Consider the following 21,863-nt stretch of genomic DNA (forward strand, 5'->3'; position numbering starts at 1 on the left):
GAAAGTTGTTTTCTAATGTCAGTGTGTCCCACATGCATCTTGGCACACCTGTACCCACATGCACTTGCACACATGCACATGCACACACACAATAAACAAAATGCCACTTTTTTAAAGTTCTGGTATTCTTGTGTATATATATGTGTGTGTGTGTGCATGTGTGTGCATGTATGTGTGTATATATGTATATATGTGCATGTGGGTACAGGTATACACACATACACACACACACACACAGATGCATACATGCCCCTCACACTCCCTCCAAGACAAGATCTCAGACTAGCCTCAAACTCAACAGAGATCCGCCTCCCTTTGCCTCCTTAGTGCTGGGATTAAAGGAGCGCACCACCAGATTCTTTAAAGTCTGCTGAGCAGCCTTGTTTGTTTCCTCTCAGTGTTGTGAAGTGAGGGAGTGAGTGGCTGCTGTCACAGGATGCTATCTAGGGAGAGGTGACATGTCTGCATATGCAGTGTTTCTGGCCGGCCTGGCTTCTGGTGGACTCCTCTGTCTCTCTTGTTTTCTAACCCTAGATGTCTGCTTGCAGTGAGAAAGACCATGTGCTGGCCTAGTCATTAGGCTGCTGCAGCCGTAGATCATAGATTGAATAGTTCATAAACAAGCAAAATTGGTTTCTCTCATAGTTCTCCAGGCTGAGGGATTGAAGATCAAGACCTGGCAGATACGGTGTCTAATGAGGGCCCTTTTTTTCACAGATAACATTTAGTTTTTGTTATCTTTTTGAAATGGTCTCACTATTAGCCCAGGCTGCTCTGGAACTTACTATGTAGATCAGGCTAGTGTCCTGGAGATGTACCTGCCTCTGCCACCTGAGTACTGGGATTAAATGAGTATGCCCCATGCTTGGCAACTGATGCTTTCTCATTATGTCCTCACTTGGTGAAAGTGAGGTAAAGCTGGCAGTTCTCTGGTGCCTCGTAGGAGGCATTAATCCATTCATGAAAGGCCCATACAAGCTCATCCCTTATTACCTCCTAATAACATCGCTTGGGGGCTAGGATTTCAACATGAGTTTAGACTATAGCATGTGGCTTCTCTGTCACCTCTTAAAACTTTCATAGGAATGGCCAGATGATGGGAAGAACTTTTTATTTATCTATTTTTTATTTCTATAGTATCACTTTATTTATTTATTTATCCATTTATTATGTATGCAATATCCTATCTGTGTGTATGACCGCAGGCCAGAAGAGGGCAGCAGACCCCATTACAGATGGTTGTGAGCCACCATGTGGTTGCTGGGAATTGACCTCAGGACCTTTGGCATAGGAGGCAATGCTCTTAACCTCTGAGCCATCTCTCCAGCCCCTATAGTATCACTTTTACATTTCATGTTCTTCCCTCTTGAATTTCTTTTTCCTTTCTTCCATCCACCCATCCCACTATGTTGCAGAGGCTGGCCTCAAACTGTTGGACTCAAATGTTCGTCCTATACCTGCCTCAGAGGAGCTGGGACTAGTGGTGAAGGCCACTGTGCCCAGCACCCAGCTTCTCTCTGGGTGGCTTTTGGTTGTTACTTTTTTTATGGTGCTAGAGATTGAGCCCAGTATCTTGCACAAGAGGCAAGTGCTCTAAATGGCATAGGGCTATGTTTTAGATTGAAGAGCTAGAAAGTCAGGCATAACAAGGGAGGGAATCTAAGGATAAATCTGCAAAAGAATCAGCTTTTAACGAGAGCTTGGAAAAATAGATCTTTGGGATTTTTTTTCTAGGTACATGTTTCGTCTAACGGGTTGCCCTAATCCGTGGACTGTGTAGGTACTGACCGCACAGAGCTCCTGGGAAATCAGTGGGGATTTTAAGTGAGGTCAGTGTGTTAAAGCCGTTAGGTCTGGGTGTAGTTAGTGATTACTCCTATGTTTGTATCAGAATACTGTCACACTTTCTTCCCAAACGCTTAGATTCCTTATCTGTGCTTCCTCCAGCAGGTACCATTGAGCATCTTCCTGCTCAGTGGAACTGCTTCAGTAATGGGGAAGGCCTTGTGGTTTTGTGAGCACAGGCATTGAAGTACCTGTTTGAATGGCCCTTTGCTCCTTGCACTGGGAGCCCCCGAGCGCAGAGGAATAGTAGTAGACAGAGCTCTCTCTCAGGAAGCCATGGCGCCCTGACTCCTGTCTCTTCTCTCTCAGGCAACAGTTGCAGCACTCCACAAATCAGCTCGCCAAGGAGACAAATGAGTTGCTGAAGGAATTAGGGTCCTTGCCCCTACCCTTGTCTGCGTCAGAGCAGGTTGGTATTTTCTGTTTTGTTTGTTGATAGAAAAGGACTTTGCTCTGATAGAGTAGTAGTGTGTGGAACAAAAGCTAGAAGGGCTTTTGTTTTGAACCATGATTTCCTTACTACATGCTGTAGTTTCTTTTCTGTTGCCGTGATAAACTACTACGACAAAAAGCAGCCTAGAGGAGGTTATTTTTTTAAGTTCACAATTCCAGCTTAAAGTCTATTATTATGGGAAAATCAAGGCAGCCTGAAGCAGCTAGCCACATCTCATCCACGGTCAAAGGAGAGAGAAGTGAGTGCATGTGTGCTTGTTCTTGTCCACATGCTACGCTCAGCTCCATTTCACCCCTCTTACACGGTTCATGATCTCCTGCCTAGGGAATGGTGCTGCCTACAGTGGGCTGGATCCTCCTGCACTAATGGATTTAATTAAGGCAGTCTCCCATAGACATTCTGACAGCCAGCCCAATGCAAACAATCCCTCATTGAGACTCTTTTCCCAAGTAATTATAGGTTGTGTAACAATGACCATTAAAGTTACTACACTACCTGTGCAGAGAGGCAGCATGACTCTTGTGGCAATAATGTACGTACGAGGTGTAGCAGGGTGCCTGGCATTCAGCATGTTCTTCGTGTGTGGTGGCTACTGCTGTTATTGATAACATATTACAAGGTATTTTGCTAAAGAAGAATCTCAGTGTTTGCATCTCCCTGGGGTTTGGTATCAGGTATGCTTGCAGGGTCCTTAGTTTGTTTTGCGCCTCATATCTATGTTTCTAATTAAACATCTTTCATATTTTGCAGTCACTTCTATATCTCACTAAACATCACTCATAGGATAAAGGAATGCTCAGGAAAAAAAAAAAGGAATGCTCAGGGAAGAATTCTCTTTTCTGTCTGGAGATGTTCTGTAGTTAAGTGCTTGCATACAGTGCCTGCGTGAAGCCTTTGGTTTGATCCCCAGCATTACTGGGGCATCCTAGTGAGTCTGAAGCATAAATCTAATTAAGCTTATCAATAAAAACTCAGGAGTCAGAAATTGGAGTAAAAACCTGAAGGATTAGAGAAGCAGGGGAGCAGCCACAGTTGCTTCTACTTCTTCAGTTTCTCCATGCAAAAGGGCTGAGATTTTTCTCTCAGCCCCACCTTACCACTTCCTATATGCTATCTACCTTCAGTCCTCCAAACCTCTATGGTTAACTAGTGGCTGGCTCTGCCCTCTGACTCCAAGAAAGCTTTATTAGTCAGAACACAATCTCTGCTTACTTATGCTTATACTTCAGTGATGGGCCTGTCTCCCTTACTTCCAGCTTCTCCAGCTTGCTTCCAAATCATCCCTTTCCTTCTCCAGCTGTGCATTGAAGAAGTACACATTTGCCAGTGCTGATCGCTTTCATAGTAATGCAAAAGGAGTCTAAAGGCCTAGTGCAGGCAGAGTATTATAAGTACTTAAGAAAAGTATAAATAGAAAGTTAGGTCTGCTACCAAAAACTTCAACTAATGTGTTCCAAAGCCAAAGACAAATATATTTTTGGATTATGAATGCTGTTACTCCCTTCCATTAGCCTGAATCATTAAGAATACAAAATAGAGCTGCAAACATGCTCTCCTCAGTGAAATACAATCCGCTTCTCTCCTGTTGTGCTGACTTCTCTTTGTCTTTTCCGTATCTCTCTGGCTCAGCCCATCGCTCATCTTTTCCCCAGTGCCCTATATGTTAGCCCATACACCCGCTTTCTATTGGTGGCCAGCTCCTGGTTTTGTTTTGTTTTTGGTTTTGTTTTTTTGAGCTCCCTTCTTTCAAGACAGTATTTCACTATGTAGCCCATTTGCTCTAGAATTTGTGGCAATCCTCCATCTCTGCCTCCCCATTGCTGGCTTCTAAGAGCACCTGGCTTCTAAGAGCACCTGGCTTTTTTGTTTTCTTTGATCCTCTCGCTTACCCTGTCTCTTCTGAAACCTACTCTTCCATGATACTCTTTAGTTCTGTCCCCCATCTCTAATGGTGCCCAAGATGAGTTTCAGCCTTCTTCACCGTTTCATCCTCGAAGCTGGCACACTCCAAAGTTCTGCTGTTGATTCTGATTTCTTCATCACGTCCGTTCTTCCTCAGGAGCCTCACGTACAGACCTCAGTACACTGCCTTTGTAACTGTGGCACCCAGATAGTTTCCCAAATTTAGCTCCAAAGCCTTCAGGTATTTGATTGTATTGCTAGCTGTTGTTGCCAATACCTCTTCTGTTCTCTCCAACTTATTTGTGGTGCTGGGAATGGAATCCAGAGCCTTGCATATGCTAGATAGCTGATCTACCACTGAGCTGTATCTCCAACCCTTGGCATCTCCTATTGAATATACTTCCTCCCTGTAAAGTGTAGTGATAGTGGTCTTCTGAATTCCTCATTCAAACCTAGGAGATGAGTTGATTGGCTCTACCTATCATCATAGAAATAGTTTACATGTAAGGACTAGGTGCATATAGCTCAGTGGTAGAGCACTTAGCTGGCATGTGTACAGTCTTTGGTTCTATCCCTAGCACAGGAAGAAAAAAATGTGCCTTTTGATCTAATCCCTAAGGGGAAAAATTCTGAAGGGGAAAAGATGTATCTGTTTTAGAGTCAAGTATAAATTACCATTACAATGGGACTCACTTTAGCTTTTATTTATAGTGATTTAAAACTGGCAACAGTGGAAGAAATGTTTACATAAAATGTACTAAAAACAAGTTCATAAAGTATGTAATAATAAAGTTCATAATTATAAAGAGTATAATAAAGCAGAAGGTATTTATGATATATCTTAAAAGTAGTATTTTGGCAATGAGGGTAACTTAGTGGTAGGGTGGTTGCTTGGTATGTAGAAAGCCCTGTGTTTGACCCAGTGAGTTTTTATTTATTTGTTTGTTTATTGGTCTCTCTGTGTAGTCCTGGGGAAGTCATTGTATATAGACCAGGCTGGCCTTTAACTCACAGAGATCCTCTTACCTTTTCCTCCTCAGTGGTGGGATCAAAGGCATGCACCATCATCCCTGGCTTCAGTAATTTTAGGTGGCAAGGCTGGGGGTGATATTCCATCCCTTCTTACAACAGTCCTCCCATCTTTGCCTCCTGAGTGCTGGAATTACAGCCCACAGAATTTTGGGGGTGGGGTGGTGGGATGGGACACTTGTTTGTTTGTTTGAGACAGAGTCTCACTATGTGACTCCGGTTGTCCTGGAACTCACTTTGTAGACCAGACTGGCCTTACACTCACAGAGGTTCATCTGCCTCTGCCTCCCAAGTGCTGGGATTAAAGCTGTGGGCCACTGTGCTGGTTATACTGTTTTTAATACAAAGATTAAAATCCCAGAAAGTAGAAAAAATCCTCACCTAAACTTGCTTTCAAGTGTTGCCATCGCTTTCTCAGGTTTGAAATCTGAGTCATTCTTGATTTTACCCCTCTTTCTCCATCTCTAGATACTAAGTCATAATGTTTCTTAAATTCTTTGTGATCCTATTACTGCCATTATATCCTCCTACCCATTAAACCTGGATTGTTGTAGTAAGTCTTTTTTACTTCTTCCTATTCCAACTGGCATGCCATCACAGTCTAATTTCTCTAAGTTAATAGGTTGTGTTCCCTGCTCAGTTGCCATTGCTCTGTTCCTTAGAGGTGACTCCTGAGTGCACTTGGTTGACATTTAGAACTGGCTAGTTAGCCTTTCTTGCTTTTCCAGTCTTAGCTTCTCTTATTTATACAACTTTGGATCCAACCAAACTACCTTTCTTTAAAAAAAAAAGTTTTGCTATTTTTTACCATTATGATGTGGAAAAATAAGCTATTTTAAAAATACAATATTTAGGGGCTGGAGAGATGGCTCAGCAGTTAAGAGTACTGGCTGTTCTTCTCAAGGACCTGGGTTCAATTCCCAGCACCCACATGGTAGCTCACAACTGTCTGAAAATCCAGTTCCAGGGGATCTGACACCTTCACACCAATGCACATAAAATAAAGTTAAATAAACCATAAAAAATTTTTAAAAAATACAATATTTAAGTCAGGCTCGCTGGTGCACACCTTTAACCCCAGCACTGTGTCACTGTCACGGCTTCCTGTGTCCTTGTACTGTGGGGGAAGACTTGGACGCTGTTCCCTGTCCAGGTCTAGCCCAGCACAGGCCTCTGTATTTGCACATTTTGAGAGATATGAGCATGCTTAGTGAAGGTCGCCTGAGGGTAAGTAAGTTTTTAAGTTCTTGAAAAATTTGAAACTCAAAAAGAAAAACTGTAAAAGAAAATAGTGATGTTTTCCAGGAAAGCTAGTAACTCAGTATAAAGGAGTAGCGTTTCATAAAAAAATAGTCCCTTTAGTCCAGTCTGAGCACAAAGGCCTTTACTATGCATTTAGATTCTCCAGGCAACAAGTATTCCAATCTGTAGTTCCTTTCGAGTTACGAGATCAATGGCACCTCATTCTCGGGTTCATCGGTGTGCCTTGACCCGGTCCATAGGGTTAACCCGGGATTTGGGTTAGGAAGGAGCAAATTTACTAACTTAAGGAAGAGCCCATTTTGTAATAATTTTTATACTTTGAAATCTCTTAGATGTATAATTGTGTTTTTAATATGTATTAAAACCAAGTGATTCCAAGTTTGTTTGAAATTTCAAGTTCTTGCTTGATTTCTTCAGCGCCAGCAGAGGCTTCAGAAGGAGCGTCTCATGAATGACTTCTCGTCGGCCTTGAACAATTTCCAGGCCGTGCAGAGAAGGGTGTCTGAGAAGGAGAAAGAAAGTATCGCCAGAGCAAGAGCTGGATCTCGTCTTTCTGTGAGTTCATTCCCAAGGGAAGGCCGTTGCAAGCCCAGAGTCTCCCGAGGCGTCTTCCCCTTCCAACCTCTGGCACTGTTCACTCTGCACCAAATGAGCCACCAGCCTTGTCCTGAGCGGAACTCTTTGTCCTTGGGTCTGCACTGAGGCAGACTTGCATGCATCCATTTCCTACTCAAGACAGATTTCCAGAGTCCCGTGTCATCTTACAAATGCTGTTAGAGTGGAGGGATGTCACTCTTTGGTCCTATAGCTAAGGCTCCCCGTGTTTTGTGTGTCTCTGGCATGGTTTTGGATAACAGCAGCAATAATGGCATCTGCTTTCTAGGCAGAAGACAGGCAAAGAGAAGAGCAGCTCGTCTCGTTTGACAGGTAAAGAATCATTCATCCAGCCTGCTGGGTAGTTACTGCCAGTTCACACCTTTGTGCCTGTTATTATCATCATTTTTTTTATGTTTATGGGGCTATCGCTTACATGTAATTTTATGCACCTTGTGAATGCCTGGTAACTACAGAGGCCAGAAGAGAGCTTCAGATCCCTTGGAACTGGAGTTTCAGATGGTTGTTAGCTACCATGTAGGTGCTGAGTCAAACCTGGTCCTCAGCACGAGCAACCAGTGCTCTTGACAGTTGAGCCATCTCTCTCCAGCCTCTTTGTGACTGTTTTCACTTTTTAAAAAAAACCATAGCTGCGCATAATGGCGCACAACTCCTTTAATCCCAGCACTTAGGAAGCAGAGGCACGCGGATCATTGTGAGTTGGAGGCCAGCCTGGTCTACAGAGTGAGTTCCAGGACAGCTAGGGCTACACAGTGAGACCCTGTCTCAAAATAAAATAAAATAAAAAAGTTAAAAAGGTCAGGGAGGGGCTGGAGAGATGGCTCAGTGGTTAAGAGTACTGACTGACTGCTCTTCCACAGGTCGTGAGTTCAATTCCCAGCAACCACATGGTGGCTTACAACCACCTATAATGAGAGCTGGTGCCCTCTTCTGGCCTACAGGCAGGATACTAAATAAATAAATAAATAAATAAATAAATAAATAAATAAATCTTTAATTAAAAAAAAAGGTCAGGGAGTTGAGTGGCTTACAACCACCTATAATGAGAACTGGTGCCCTCTTCTGGCCTACAGGCAGGATACTAAATAAATAAATAAATAAATAAATCTTTAATTAAAAAAAAAAAAAGGTCAGGGAGTTGAGCCAGGCACAGTAATGCATTCCTATAACCCCAGCACTTTGGGGATGAGGCAGGAGGATCAAGAGAGTTGGAGAATAGCCTGTACTACAGCGCTTGACACTCAAGTAAGTAAATGAGTAAATCTATAGAGTTAGACAACTCAGTGGTTAAGAACACTGAGAATACCAGGGTTTAGTTCCCAGTACTCATAGAGAGGCTCATAACTGTCTGTAGTCCAGTTCCAGGGGATCCAATGCTATCTTCTAGCTACCAGCCTGGCACACACACGATATACATACATACATACAGACAAAAAAAAAAGTAAAAAACAGCTGGATATTGGAGCTGCAGAGATAGCTGAGCAGTTAAGAGCACTGGCTGTCTTCCAGAACACTGGGGTTCAATTCCTTGAACCTACACGGTGGCTCACAACTCTCTGCAACCATCAGTGCCCTCTCCTGGCCTCCTTGGGCATGGTACCTGAAGTAAGCGTCAGGCTTGCCAGGGCTATATAGTGATCTGTCTCCAAAAATAGGGAAAAGGATTACATAGGAACTCACTATGTAGACCATATTCGTTAATTTGGAATTTAAGTGGCTTGTCACATATGTATTAGTCTCTCCCACTACATTGTGGGTGAAGAACAGGCTTTATATATTATATAGGTGAAGTATGATTTATCCGTATTATTGAAATAATGCACAAGGGCTAGAAAGATGGCTCAGTGGACAAATGCACATGCTGCCAAGGCTGGCAGCCTGGATGTCACATGGTAGAAGGAAAGAACTGAGCCCTAGAGGTTGTCCTCTGACCTCCACTGGCTTGTACACGCATGCGCACACACAAATTAAAACAAATGTACTGGGCGTGGTGGCACATGCCCTGGGGAGGCCAAGACAGGCAGGTCTCTGGCTTCAAGACTATGGTCTACATAGTGAGTCTATGTAATCCCCCCTAGTTTTGGGGACAGGTTACTGTGTAGCCCAGACTGGCCTGAAGTTCGCTTTGCAAACCAGGCTGGCCCTTAAATCAAGGAGATCCTCCTGTCTCTGCCTCCTGAGTTCTGTGTACCACCACACCCAGCCTATGCATGTAATGATTTTTTTAAATTTATTTTTATTTTATGTGCCTTGGTGTTTTGTCGGTATGTATGTGTGCATGAGAATGTGAGATCTCTTGGACCTGTAGTTACCGTTACAGACAGTTGTGAGCCGCCATGTGAGTGCTGGGAATTGAACCTGTGTCCTCTAGAAGAGCAGCCAGTGCTCTTAACCACTGAGCCATCTCTCCAGCCCATAATGATCTTTTTAAAGAGTCAGAAACTAGCCGAGCGGTGGTGGCGCACGCCTTTAATCCCAGCACTCGGGAGGCAGAGGCAGGCGGATCTCTGTGAGTTCAAGGCCAGCCTGGTCTACAAGAGCTAGTTCCAGGACAGGCTCTAAAAAAGCTACAGAGAAACCCTGTCTCGAAAAACCAAAAAAAGAAAAAAAAAGAAAAAAAAGAGTCAGAAACTATATAATATTTAGTTTTCCAAGTAATTTTTAATAAGTAGCATACTTTTCTTCTAAGTACCTGAAAAAATCAAGTTGAAAGCATTTCTATTAGCTTTTAGTTTGGTTTTCTGTGAAGTAGGGTCTGTCCTAAAAGAGTCTCAAGGAAGTTCCTAGGAGCCAGATGTGCTCCTCACAGGTGACTTGCTGAAACCCTGTTTGATGGCGGAGTCTACTGTCCTCCACTTTTCCTCCATTCATTTACTACCCCTGGACGCAGCTTGTGCTCTGGACATGCCCTGGAAAGCTGGTCAGTGCACTTCAAGTTTAAACCCCTGGATACTTCCCTCGTCTAATAAGTCCTAGCAAGACTGCAAAAAATGCCCCTAAGTGGAAAAGGCAAGGAGGCCTGTCCTCCATAATTCTGCGGCAATTTTATTTTCTTTGTATCGCATCCTTGTCTCTGGAGAGGAACTATGGCCCTCAGGATTTTGCTTTGCTAGCAGAAGAGTTGGCTCCTGGGAATGTCTCTCTGGGTCCTGCTGTCAGCAGAGTGCACCTTAGAGAGAGAGCCAACTGGAGTGCTTGTCTCTCTGTAGCCATGAGGAGTGGAACCAGATGCAGAGCCAGGAGGATGAGGCAGCCATCACTGAACAAGATCTGGAACTTATTAAAGAGAGGGAAACAGCGATTCGGCAGCTGGAGGTAAGGGGCAGGTTGTGGCTTGTTTGGCTTGGGTATCTGTAGATGTTTGGAATTTTTTTTTGTTGGATTAGTATGAAAAGGGCTGGATTGAGTCTTTGTGTACTTTATATTATCAAAATTGAACTACTGCTGTGTGCTGCTGGCCTGGGCTCTCAGGAGCACTCAATGCTTCTTCAAACTTCACTTCGTGCATGGTCTCCAGGAGAGACACATGCATAGAAAACAGCAAGGCAGACAATACTGTGTTACTTCCTGGAACTTTCCCTGTCTCTGCAGCAGTCTTCCAGTTAACCAGGGTTCTGTGGGACACTCCTTCCCCTAGTCTGAACGGCCCAGCAGAAGGGCGGGCCAAAGCTCTTGCTCTGTTTTTTTTTTACATTATGAAGTCCAATTCTGGGGCTGAAGAGATGGCTTAGTGGTTATGAACACTGATCTTTCTTCCAGAAGACCCAAATTCAATTCCCAGCACCTACATGGCAACTTACAACTGTCTGTAACTCCAGTTCTGATGTACCTGACACCCTCATACAGACATGCATGCAGGCAAAACACCAGTGCACATGGAAGGAAGGAAGGAAGGAAGGAAGGAAGGAAGGAAGGGAGGGAGGGAGGGAGGGAGGGAGGGAGGGAGAGAGGAAGGAAGGAGGGAAGGAGGGAAGGGAAGGGAAGGAAGGAAGGAAGGAAGGAAGGAAGGAGGGAGGGAGGGAGGGAGGGAGGGAGGGAGGGAGGGAGGAAGGAAGGAAGGAAGGAAGGAAGGAAGGAAGGAAGGAAGGAAGGAAGGAAGGAAGGAAAGAGAAAGAAGATGAATTCCAGTTCCAAGTATAGCTCTTGTCATTTCAGTGGGTCATAGTTGGAGCCATTTTTGATGTGGTATTGAGGAGAGTTCTGTAGACTGTTCTTGGCTCCTTGAACTCCATCCTGATCAAGGCAACATATAAAAACATTTTTCTTGAATGCTGTTAAAGGCATGCTCTTAAGGAGCAGTGGTGTGAATGTGTATTGTCTGTTGGTAGAATGTGTAGGAAGGTTTAGGAGATGTGGTTTAAACTTTTAAATTTTTAAAATTTAGTTTACTTTTTATTTTTATGTTTATGAGTGCTCTTAGGAATCAGAATAAGAGGTCAAATCCCCTGCGATTAGAGTTCTCGGTGGTTGTGAGCTGCCATGTGTGTGCTGGGGACTGAACCTGGGTCCTCTGCAGGAGCAATAAGTGCTCTTTACTGTTGATCCTTCTCTCCAGACCCTAAAAGAAAGCATTTAATTGGCACTTGCTTACATTGTCAAATGGTGGGTCGATAAGCATCATTGCGGGAGCATGGCGATAGGCAGGGAAGCATGGCCTTGTGGCAGTAGCTGAGTGCTTACATCTGATCCTCGAGTTGGAGGCAAGGAGAGAGCGAGACTGGGCCTGGTGTGGACTTTTGGAACGTCAAAGGTCACCCCCCAGTCAAACACCTCCTAATCCTTCCCAAATAGTCTACCAACTGGGACAGTACTTATTCAAACCACCAGAGTTAGCATACCTTAACATCCATTGCTCTTCTGCCTGACGTGTGGCAGGCCATGGCTTATTACCTGTGAGTAAGCAAAAACCTGACCGTGGAGAATCTTATTTCCAGCACAGCCACGGAAAGTGTGCAGTGTAGACCACCAAGCTGACTTGCCATTAGACTCAGCTAGAACAGCAGGCCTGCAAACAATGTTGTCTTGTCACCCTACCAGCTGTTCGCCATCATCTAAATGACATCCTGTAGTTCCTTACATAGACCCAGCGTCAGCCCTGGGGGATGCCAGCTCCTGGACTGTTTGTCTTCCATATGTTCCCCGGCAGCACAGTCCTAGAGAAGCCATTTGAGTTCTCTGGCGTGCACCATGTAGAGCTGTCACACTGAGATTGTGCCCACTTCAGCGCTCAGTTTAGGCTTGGTCCACTGTAGGATCTTACTAGTTCTCAGGTAACGTGTGCAGTTCATATTGTCTGATGGGTGGGTCTCATGCCATCTGTTCTACAGTATTAAGCAGCAATAGAGTTTTCTGTTAGTGGGAAAGCTGTAAAACATATTGATATGTTAATCTTTAGGGAAGGAAAGGAAAGAAATCTTCTAGCATGTTGCTTAATGTGAGTTAATTTTATTTTGTCTTCCTTAGGCTGACATTTTGGATGTTAATCAGATATTTAAAGATTTAGCCATGATGATCCATGACCAAGGTGACCTGATAGGTACGTACTAATTAATACCTCTAATCTTGGGGTGAGTACAAAGGTCAATAAGATGGGTCACCTATGGACTTAAAATTTAGTAATTTCTCTTTTTTTTAAGGTTACTGAATTCATTTTCTTATAGAGTTAACTGTAGAGGTCAAAGATCTGTCAGCACCCCAGCTTTTAGCTCCAAATTCTTGCAGGATTATGGGGTTAGCAACTTTTGAGGCAGAGTTTCCCTGTAACTTTGGAGCCTGTCCTGGAACTCGCTCTGTAGAGCAGGCTGGCCTCAAACTCACAAAGATCCACCTGCCTCTGCCTCCCGAGTGCTGGGATTAAAGGTGTGCACTACCACCGCCCAGCGGGGTTAGTAACTTTTAAAAGCTTTTTAATGTGGAAATAATCTCAAGTTTACAAAAGCTGCAAAAGAAAAACAATACAAGGAATCTTTTATATCCCTACCCAGAATTTTCCTGGTTAATAGCATTTTGCTCCACTTCCTTAGTGACGTCCCCCAACCATGTGTAGAGATGCATAAATGTGTGTGTATGTCCTTCTACCCACATAGAAGTTTTTTTTTTCTTGAACCCTGTATAGGTGAATCACATTCTTAGTAACATCTTGCTATTAAATATTTCAGTATTTATGAAGAATGGGGATATTCTCTTATCAAGTTACCTGTAACCTCGGCACTCAGGTGGAGGGTCAGGAGTTCAAGGCCAGCGTCAGCTATGTGGCATGTTGCTGAGACTGTTGAAGCCATCTTAGGCTACATGAGAGCCTATCTCAAAAAAAAAAATAAATGAAAAGAAGTAAATTTTAATTTCATGATTGGGTGGTAGTAGTAAAACTAAGATCTTGGCATCAAATCTGTTCCGAGGGGCTGGAGAGATGGCGCAGCAGCTAAGAACAGTGGCTGCTCTTCCAGAGGACTCAGGTTTGTGCCCAGCACCTACACAGCAGCTCACGCTCATCTCTAAGTTCAGTTCTAAGGGGTCCAGGCCCTCCTCCAGGCTCTAGGCATGCACACGGCACACATGCAGATAAAACACCTGCATACATTTAAAAAAAGAAGAGAATTGTTTTGTTTGCAGTATTGAAATTTCTGAATGTGCTGAAATGTACACTGTATTTTTTACAGATAGCATAGAAGCCAATGTGGAAAGCTCAGAGGTGCATGTGGAAAGAGCTACTGATCAGCTGCAAAGAGCTGCTTATTATCAGGTAAAAGTCAATACTCAAGAAAGTCCCTCTGTGCTGTAGACTCAGTGAACAACTAGGCTGTGTTCACACACTGCAGGCAGTTGCAGCCCTTTGCCTGGGTTTAAGCTGGAGGCAGGCAGTCATAATTTACAGCCCCAGTCCCATTTTTAGTATTTATCTTTGCAGCCAGATCACCAACACTATCAAAGCTTGAATAACTTATGCAGAAGTTGTGTGAATGCAAAATTAGTCTCATGAGCTAGCTTGATGCCTAAATCTAGCATGATGCCAATCTCACACCATAAACAGCTGGGCTGTTATTGGGGGAGTAAGAGCTACAGGGAAAGTGGAGCTTCAGAGACACCTTAGGCTGACTGCTGGCTCAGAGCATGGATGGCTTAGAATCAACTCTGGCAGCTCTTTGTGAACAGGCTTAACCATGAAGGGGATTCTTCTGTCTTTATGACTTCATGAATCATTTTGGGTTTTTTGTTTGCTTATTTGTTTGTTTGCTTTATGAGATAGGGTCTCACTGTGTAGTCCTGACTGACCTGCTTCAGCTTCCCAAGTGCTGGGGTTAAAGTCATGTGACACTGCACCCAGCTCTTTCTCAGAGTCTGTAACTCAGGTTTTAGTTATGGAAAACGAAGTCCTCATTCTCCCTCATCTGGTGTTGCATGGCTCTTTAAAAGTAGCTTGTATTTTAGTCATTTCTGTATTCCTGGGCTATTCTGGGGCAGCTGTATTTTATCTGTTAATATGCTTGAGGAAGTTGTGTTTTGTAATATTTCCTTGAAAAGCGATAACTTTAGTTTACAGCAGTAATTGAGTAATCACTTCTTCAGTGTTGTGTTATGTGGGAATTAAGAGAGGTCAGTGAGGCTATACAGAAAAGGAGAGTTTGTGCTAAATGATAAATGAGAAAAACTTCAAACGTTATAACAAACATAACAAACCAACAATGTGCATGGATGAACGCGCAGAAGGAACACAAGCCTTTAACCCAGCATCGAGAGGCAGAGGCAGTAGATCTCTGTAGATTAAGCTAACATAGCCTATAGAGAGAGCTCCAGCCAGCCAAGCCTACATAGTAAGACCCTATCTCAAAAACAAACAAAACACCAGAAATAGAATCATGTTAACAGTCTTATCTAAAGAAAAAAATCTTTTTTTCTACTGCCTGTATGTTTTACAGTGAACATACTATTTGTGCTAGGTGTAAAGTAGCTACTATAATACTCAGGGCCTAGGGAGAAGGCTCAGTGGTCCTGACTTTCAAATCCTCAGACCCTTGTAATTCCAGCCATGGACGGTAGAGGGGGATCTAGCAGCAAGCTAGCCAGTGTGAGACAAGTCAGATCAGCAAATGACACCGAGAACTGAGGTGTAGCTCCTCTGCGAAATTGTGTGTGCGAACAGTTTAACTTGTACTCCTGCTGAGAACTGATGGCTCGGGGTTTTAAAGATGTTTGCATATTTGTGCATGGTAAGAGTTAATTATAGGCTGGTGTGTGGCTCGGTAGTAGAGCACGTACATACCTGGTGTGTACAAGGACCTGGGTTCAATGGTAAGAGTTAATTATAGGCTGGTGTGTGGCTCGGTAGTAGAGCACGTACATACCTGGTGTGTACAAGGACCTGGGTTCAATCCCAGCAGGGAAATATGAAAATGTTATTATGAATACAGGGGGCAGATTGTGATGCACTCTTGGAATCTTAGGTATAAAAATTTTTACTTGTTTCATGAGTGTCTTTAAATATTTCTTTCCTCAGAAAAAATCTCGCAAGAAGATGTGTATCCTCGTGCTTGTCCTGTCCGTGATTCTTACGGTCTTGGGAGTGGTCATCTGGTTTGCTTCTAAGTGAGCTGTGTTTGCCTCAGAGCCTTCTCCTGCTGAGTTGTTTTCAAGAGCAAGTGCTTGAGGGAGTCTTGCCAGAACAAACTGGCCACAGAAGAGAGCGTGAACCAGAGTGTCCTGTGATAATTTAGCTAGAAACTAACTACTAACTAGTCCTTGGAATTAGTGACCCATGGAGACAGTATTTATCAATTTATGCATACATCCTGTTGATTTCTCAGATAAGAATTAACTATGTGTAGTTTCCTTTCTCTTGTATTTTGATTGCCCTGTATCCCAAGTGTTTATTGACAGTTCCATTGTGGATGTTCTTTTTGACAGGCGACACTACAGTCTTATAATATTGGTTTTATTTTTTTTTGTACATATACAAACTTTACCTTTTTATGAGCACCTTGAGATAAATTTCCTTTTGGAGCCAGCCTATTGAGATCTGAGAAACTGTACAATATGCCAGCAATTTTTATTTAACATTTTGATTTGAGTTTCCGGGGGGATCTGATCTCTGTTTTACAAGATTTTGGCACTGTGTGTAACTGGGGAATAAGAACCCTGCACCTGTGACTGCAGATGAAATGGGAAGAGCCTGTGTCAGAGTGGGCCCGTTGCCAGGGCATGCATGAAAGTCTGGGTTGAAGTTAAACTGACCTCATTGTCTGCTGGTGTCATTACAGAGTCCATCCCCGCACACTAAGTCACCCACTCCTGTTGTAAAAAGATTTGTTTCATTAACACTGTTATAAGCAGACGGGCCTTCTTCCGCTGGTCTGCACAGGAAGGGAGAATTAGGCACAGCATGATTTCGGACAGCCGATGGGAATTGTTTGGAATGACTCTGTCCTGCCGTTCACTTGTGGCTTACATTCCGATGAGTGCTAAATGCTGCTGTCAGAGGCTGACCCAAGCCTGGTGAGGGTTACCTGGCTTTGATGGCAAGATTTTAAAATTTAGACTGAAGTGGGGTTTAAAACTTAAGTCTGTGAACCTACTGACAAAGCAAAGCAAAGGTTCATTTTTGTAAATAATACTGGTTTAGTGATGTTAGACTTAGCCTAATTTATGAACAAGAGATCAAACTCTGCATAGTTTTAGACAAAAACAGTTTTAATAAAAGGTTGCTGTCTTGTAATATAAATGTCGTCCACTGCCCTTTTTCACAGGCCTAGAACAGGTAGAGTGTAATTGGTTTAGGCGTTCAGATAAATGTGAATCGAGGCCGAAAATGTCAGCTCATCCTTCAGTGCACTGGAGGACTTGGCTACTGTTGGTATATTTATGTTCATTTCTTCTATTCCTCTTAATGTTACTTAATCTTGTTCTACACTAATGTGATCGGTAGGGAAATAAGGGCCCAAATGCGTAAGTTTCTTTGCACTTTTGCACCATCCCGCCTACTTCATACAAATAAACATTTAAAAGCTTTTGTAGTTATTTTTTGAGTTAACGTCCTAATGATGTAGGTAACGTGCTGCCATGAGAACGCAGCCCAGCAAGGAGACCGGAGAACAGGTAAGGATTGGCTCAGCAGTGGAACAGGCATTGCTGCCTTTCTTTGAAAACCAGGACAGAGAGCAAACTGTGTTTTGCACAAACCTCTAATCCAGGAACCTTAGGGGACAAGACAGGAAGGTTGTGAGTTCAAGGCCAGGCTGGGGTAACTAGAAGGTTTGAGATCAGGCTCTGTGTTTAAGCAAGAGAGGGAGAGGAAGAGAAGACTGCTGTCTGCAGAACCAGTGACACACATGGCAGCTGCAGAGAAGCCCTTGTTCTCAAGTCTGGTCTTGGATACATCATCTGTGACAGTCCAAGAAATAAAAAAGAGATCTGTTGTGGCAAGCTATTGGGAACAATGAAGTGGCTGTAATTCCATTATACCGTGTCACCTACTGAGTGGTGGTTATCATGATGGCCATGGGAACAAATAGGAACTTGCTCTAGAGTTTGTGGCAAGAAACTCTAATAAACCTCTTCCTAGGATCCTGCTTTGTGCCCGATGATCTCTGGAGGCACCATGGTTAAAGGGTGGTGAAACTGTGGTCTCCCTACCAGAGATTCCGCTTTCATTAGTTTGGTATATTTCCTAGACACAGGAATCTGTTAAAGCTCCACGTGTGCACTGTGTGTAGCCAGGGGGAGAACCATTGTTTGCAAGTCCAAAACTAGAGTGGGGCGGGAAAGACCTGAAGAATTCCCCACCAGTAACTTGTTGACGATATTTAGTCACGTCGCTTAGCCCATAAGCCCCATGTTTTCTCAACTGTTCTTTTTTTAAAAACGTAATTATTTATTGATTCTTTGGGAGTTTTACCACACATACCCTCACACCCACTCATTTCCCATTCCCTCTGTATCTACTCGTTACCCTTACAGTGTCCCCCACCCAAAAGAAAATTAAAAAATAAAATTAAAGCCGGGCGGTGGTGGCTCACGCCTTTAATCCCAGCACTCGGGAGGCAGAGGCAGGCGGAACTCTGTGAGTTCGAGACCAGCCTGGTCTACAGAGTGAGTTCCAAGACAGGCTCCAAAACTACAGAGAAACCCTATCTCGAAAAACCAAAAATGGAGAAATGAGAATAACGCTATGGTGAGGTTTGTTTCATATTTTAATTGTATATAAAAAATGTCCTTTCCAAATGTTTCATGTGTGGGAGGGAAGCGCATATGCATGCGTAGGTGTGTATATGCATGCATATAGAGTTATGTGCATACCTGGAGGGATCATGGGAGAAACTTGAGTGTTGTTCCTCCGGTGTCTGTCATCTTTTGTTTGAGACAGGGTCTCTTGCAAACTTATTTTGTGGAGTAGGTGAGACTAGCTGACCAGTGAACTTGCATGGATTTGCCTGTCTCTGCTTCCCATCCTCCACCTGCATCAACAATCCTGGCTTTTTACTTGGGTTTTGAGGATCTAAACTTAGGTCCTCAGGCTTGCAAGGCAAGTGCTTTACTGACGGAGCCGTCTCCTCAACCACCACTCACGTGTTTTGGTGATACTGGGGAACAAACCTGGGACTTCATACATGTCATGCACTAGGGCCTGGTTCTGGACTGAAGCCTCTCTGCTACAAAACCAATTTTTAAAAGGGGGTTATTTAAATATTATTAAAATGAGAAGATGGAACTTTGGCTCCAACCCAGTGGCAGAGTGCTTGTTCAACATATGTAAAGCCCTGAGTTCAACCCCAAGTGCTAGCAGGAAAAGGTGATGTTAGGTGGCAGTTTCGTTTGTAACTCAGTTGTTTCAATTGGCAAAATAAAAATAGACATTCCCCACAAGGTCCAAGGCAGGAATGGTGACCTGATACGGGAATTTAAACGCTTAAAGTGCTTTGCATGTGGATGTCATTCATATTTGGGCCTTTAGTGCCAGCAAACTACTATGCTAGATTATTTTATACTTAATGTATTATACTTATAAAGCCATCTGGGAGATTTATTGCAGCCCTTTTCTGTTTTTTTTTTTTGTTTTTATTTTATGTATATTGCCCATATGCTTGTCTATGCACTACACACCTGGTGCTGGGGAGTCTTAGAAGAGGGAGTTGGATCTCCTTGAATTGGAGTTCCAAATGATTGTGACCTGCAGTGTAGGTGCTGGGAATCAAACCCAGGTCTTCTGCATGAGCAACAATTGCTCTTTGTGGCTGAGCCATTGCTAGACCTCCTCAAAATTTTTTTATTACTTTATTTATTTGGGAAAAGTATGGCCTTTCTCAGAACACCTGTAAGAGCCAGAGAACAATTTGCCAGAGTCTGTTCTTTTCCACTATGCGATTCTAGGAACTGAGCTCAGGTTGTCAAGGTTGGAAGCAAACATCGTCCCAGCCCGTGCGTACTGTTAATGACTCAAGAAGCCGAGACATAGTTAACCTGCCCATGATCAGACAGCTTGTAAGGGTGGTCATCTTGAGTGCTCACACTTAAGACCACCCTTAAACAGTTGATAAAGCCTGAGCGTCACGGAGAGGAGCCGTCCTGCTCACCACCGCTTCAGAGTGCTTGCCTTCAGACACACCTGGAGAACTGATCGCTTCCACTGAAACTGGCATCGTTTCCTTCACAGCACCTCGTTCACTTTTTCTCTGTCACCTGCTAAGGAAGCTTCCTGCTCATAATGTCTAGCCATACAACTTTTCGTTGTCTTCATTTGATTATACCAAAGATGTTTCAAGATTTTATTTACGTGGATGTTTGTGTCTGTGTATGCCACGTGTGTGTGTACAAATGAAGGCCAAAAGAGGGTATTAGATCCCCTGGAGCTGCTTGATAAGGTTAGCTGTATTGCTGTCCCCAGTTTGCTGGCCTATACTGACACCACTGACGCCCAAACAAAGAGCGTTTTGCTTGTAAGGGCCTTGTAAACTGTAAAGTGCCGACACCTGAAGCTGTGTCAGGGATGGGGACATGACAGTGCAGTGCAGAATCATAAGGGTAAGAATACACCTCTTAGGTTTCTTGTGAATGGCAGTAGATAGACCACACTCAGGTTGAGAAGTTGGACGTTAGCTAAGATTTTGTTCAGTTGCTGATAGCTAGAAATGACCTCAACACTACCTCATGCTTGAAAGGAGATTCAGAACTCAAAAGCACACAAATTGCCAGACAAATGTATCTTTGTATGTGTATGTGGTGCTCTGGATGCCTTGCACAAGCTAGTCAAGCACCCTGCCACTGAACCAACCATACTCAGAAGTGTTTTATTTTGTAGAGCTTGGAGAGACGCCTCCACAGGTAAGAGTACTTGTTGATCTTGCATTCAACCCAGGTTTGGGTTCCTAGCACCCAATTATGGCAGATCATAATTGTCTGTAGTTCCAGTTCTAGGGACTCTGACACCCTCTTCTGGCCTCAGACAGAAACACAGGCTGCCTCCAACTCATAGAGGTCCACCTGCCTCTGTCTCTGCGGGAGTAAAGGCGCCACACCTGGCTCAGAACATTTTAAAACAATTTTTAAAAATATAGTTTGCTATGTGTCATTCAAAACATTTTTGCAACTCTTGGATTTTTTTTTCTCAGAATCATATTCTGTGCTTGAGGTCAAGTTTGGAATTGGGATTTTTTTTCTCCTATCAGCTCTGTCTTTGGGTCACAAAACTGAAAGGGGGTATTAATAATCTTTTTGTATTTCATTTTGTCTTACTTTACTTTTTGAGACAGGGTCTCTCTACATAGTCCTTCCTATCCTGAATTGGGGCCTGGAGGGGTGGCTTAGGTGGTTAAGAGCACTGGCTGCTCTTCCAGAGGACCTGAGTTCCATTCCCACCAACCACATGGTCGCTCACAACCATCTGTAATAGGATCTGATGCCCTCTTCTGGCATAAAGATGTACATGGAGATAAAGCACTCATATACATAAAATAAATAAACTTTTTAAAAAAAATCCAGCTTGTTATATTGCAGCTACATCTTGAAACTTGGAGACTGATCCAGAGGAAAGTCTCTTATTTAATTTTTTTAACTGTCTAGCAGTCCCTTTCTTAGTGAATTTTTTTTTTTTTTTTTGTTTTTGTTTTGTTTTTCGAGACAGGGTTTCTCTGTGGCTTTGGAGCCTGTCCTGGAACTAGCTCTTGTAGACCAGGCTGGTCTCGAACTCACAGAGATCCGCCTGCCTCTGCCTCCCGAGTGCTGGGATTAAAGGCGTGTGCCACCACCGCCCGGCTCTTAATGAATTTTTGAGATAGGATCTCAAGAAGCTTAGACTGTGTAGCTGAGTCTGTCTTCTGGAATTCCTAATCGTGCTACCTCTACCTCCCTAGTGCTGGGATTTCAGGCACGTGCTACCACACCCTTCCACAATTTGTTTCTTAAGAAAGAAATCTGTCAGGTCATCATGCCAGGTTTCTGCGGAAGTGTAAAAGGGACATCAGCTGCATACTAGCGACGTATGTCTGTGAGGAACCCATGAGACTAGTGACAGCCTGGTCTTTGACTTTATGTAGACTCAGGTTTGAATCCCATCCTTGTTTTAGCGTGAGGCTGGATAGCGCACTCAGCCTCTCCTAGAATCAATGCATCTTGAATATTGGGAATACCATGTGAGACGATCATATGAAACACATACTTTCCGTTCACACTCAAAGCCATTACAAACAGCAAGGCAGGGGCTTAGAGGGAGATGGCAACACTAAAGCTTCCTTGTACAGTATAGTCACTATGACCCAAGTAGAAAAAT

At 43.5% G+C, this 21,863-nt stretch overlaps 1 protein-coding gene across 1 annotated transcript in view; it reads left to right on the plus strand.

The window, feature by feature from the left end:
- The window catches only part of Stx12 (syntaxin 12), a 31,235-nt gene extending 14,124 nt beyond the window's left edge, over positions 1-17,111 (plus strand). Inside the window, exons 3-9 of the mRNA XM_038335293.2 lie at positions 2,155-2,254; positions 6,911-7,048; positions 7,377-7,420; positions 10,318-10,423; positions 12,572-12,644; positions 13,768-13,850; positions 15,603-17,111. Coding sequence (XP_038191221.1) covers positions 2,155-2,254; positions 6,911-7,048; positions 7,377-7,420; positions 10,318-10,423; positions 12,572-12,644; positions 13,768-13,850; positions 15,603-15,695 — 637 coding nt within the window. The 3' untranslated portion in view covers positions 15,696-17,111. The remainder of the gene's footprint in view (positions 1-2,154; positions 2,255-6,910; positions 7,049-7,376; positions 7,421-10,317; positions 10,424-12,571; positions 12,645-13,767; positions 13,851-15,602) is intronic.
- Positions 17,112-21,863: the final 4,752 nt, after the last annotated feature.

The sequence above is a fragment of the Arvicola amphibius genome, chromosome 6 (genome assembly GCF_903992535.2).
Source record: "Arvicola amphibius chromosome 6, mArvAmp1.2, whole genome shotgun sequence".
Lineage (NCBI taxonomy): Eukaryota > Metazoa > Chordata > Mammalia > Rodentia > Cricetidae > Arvicola > Arvicola amphibius.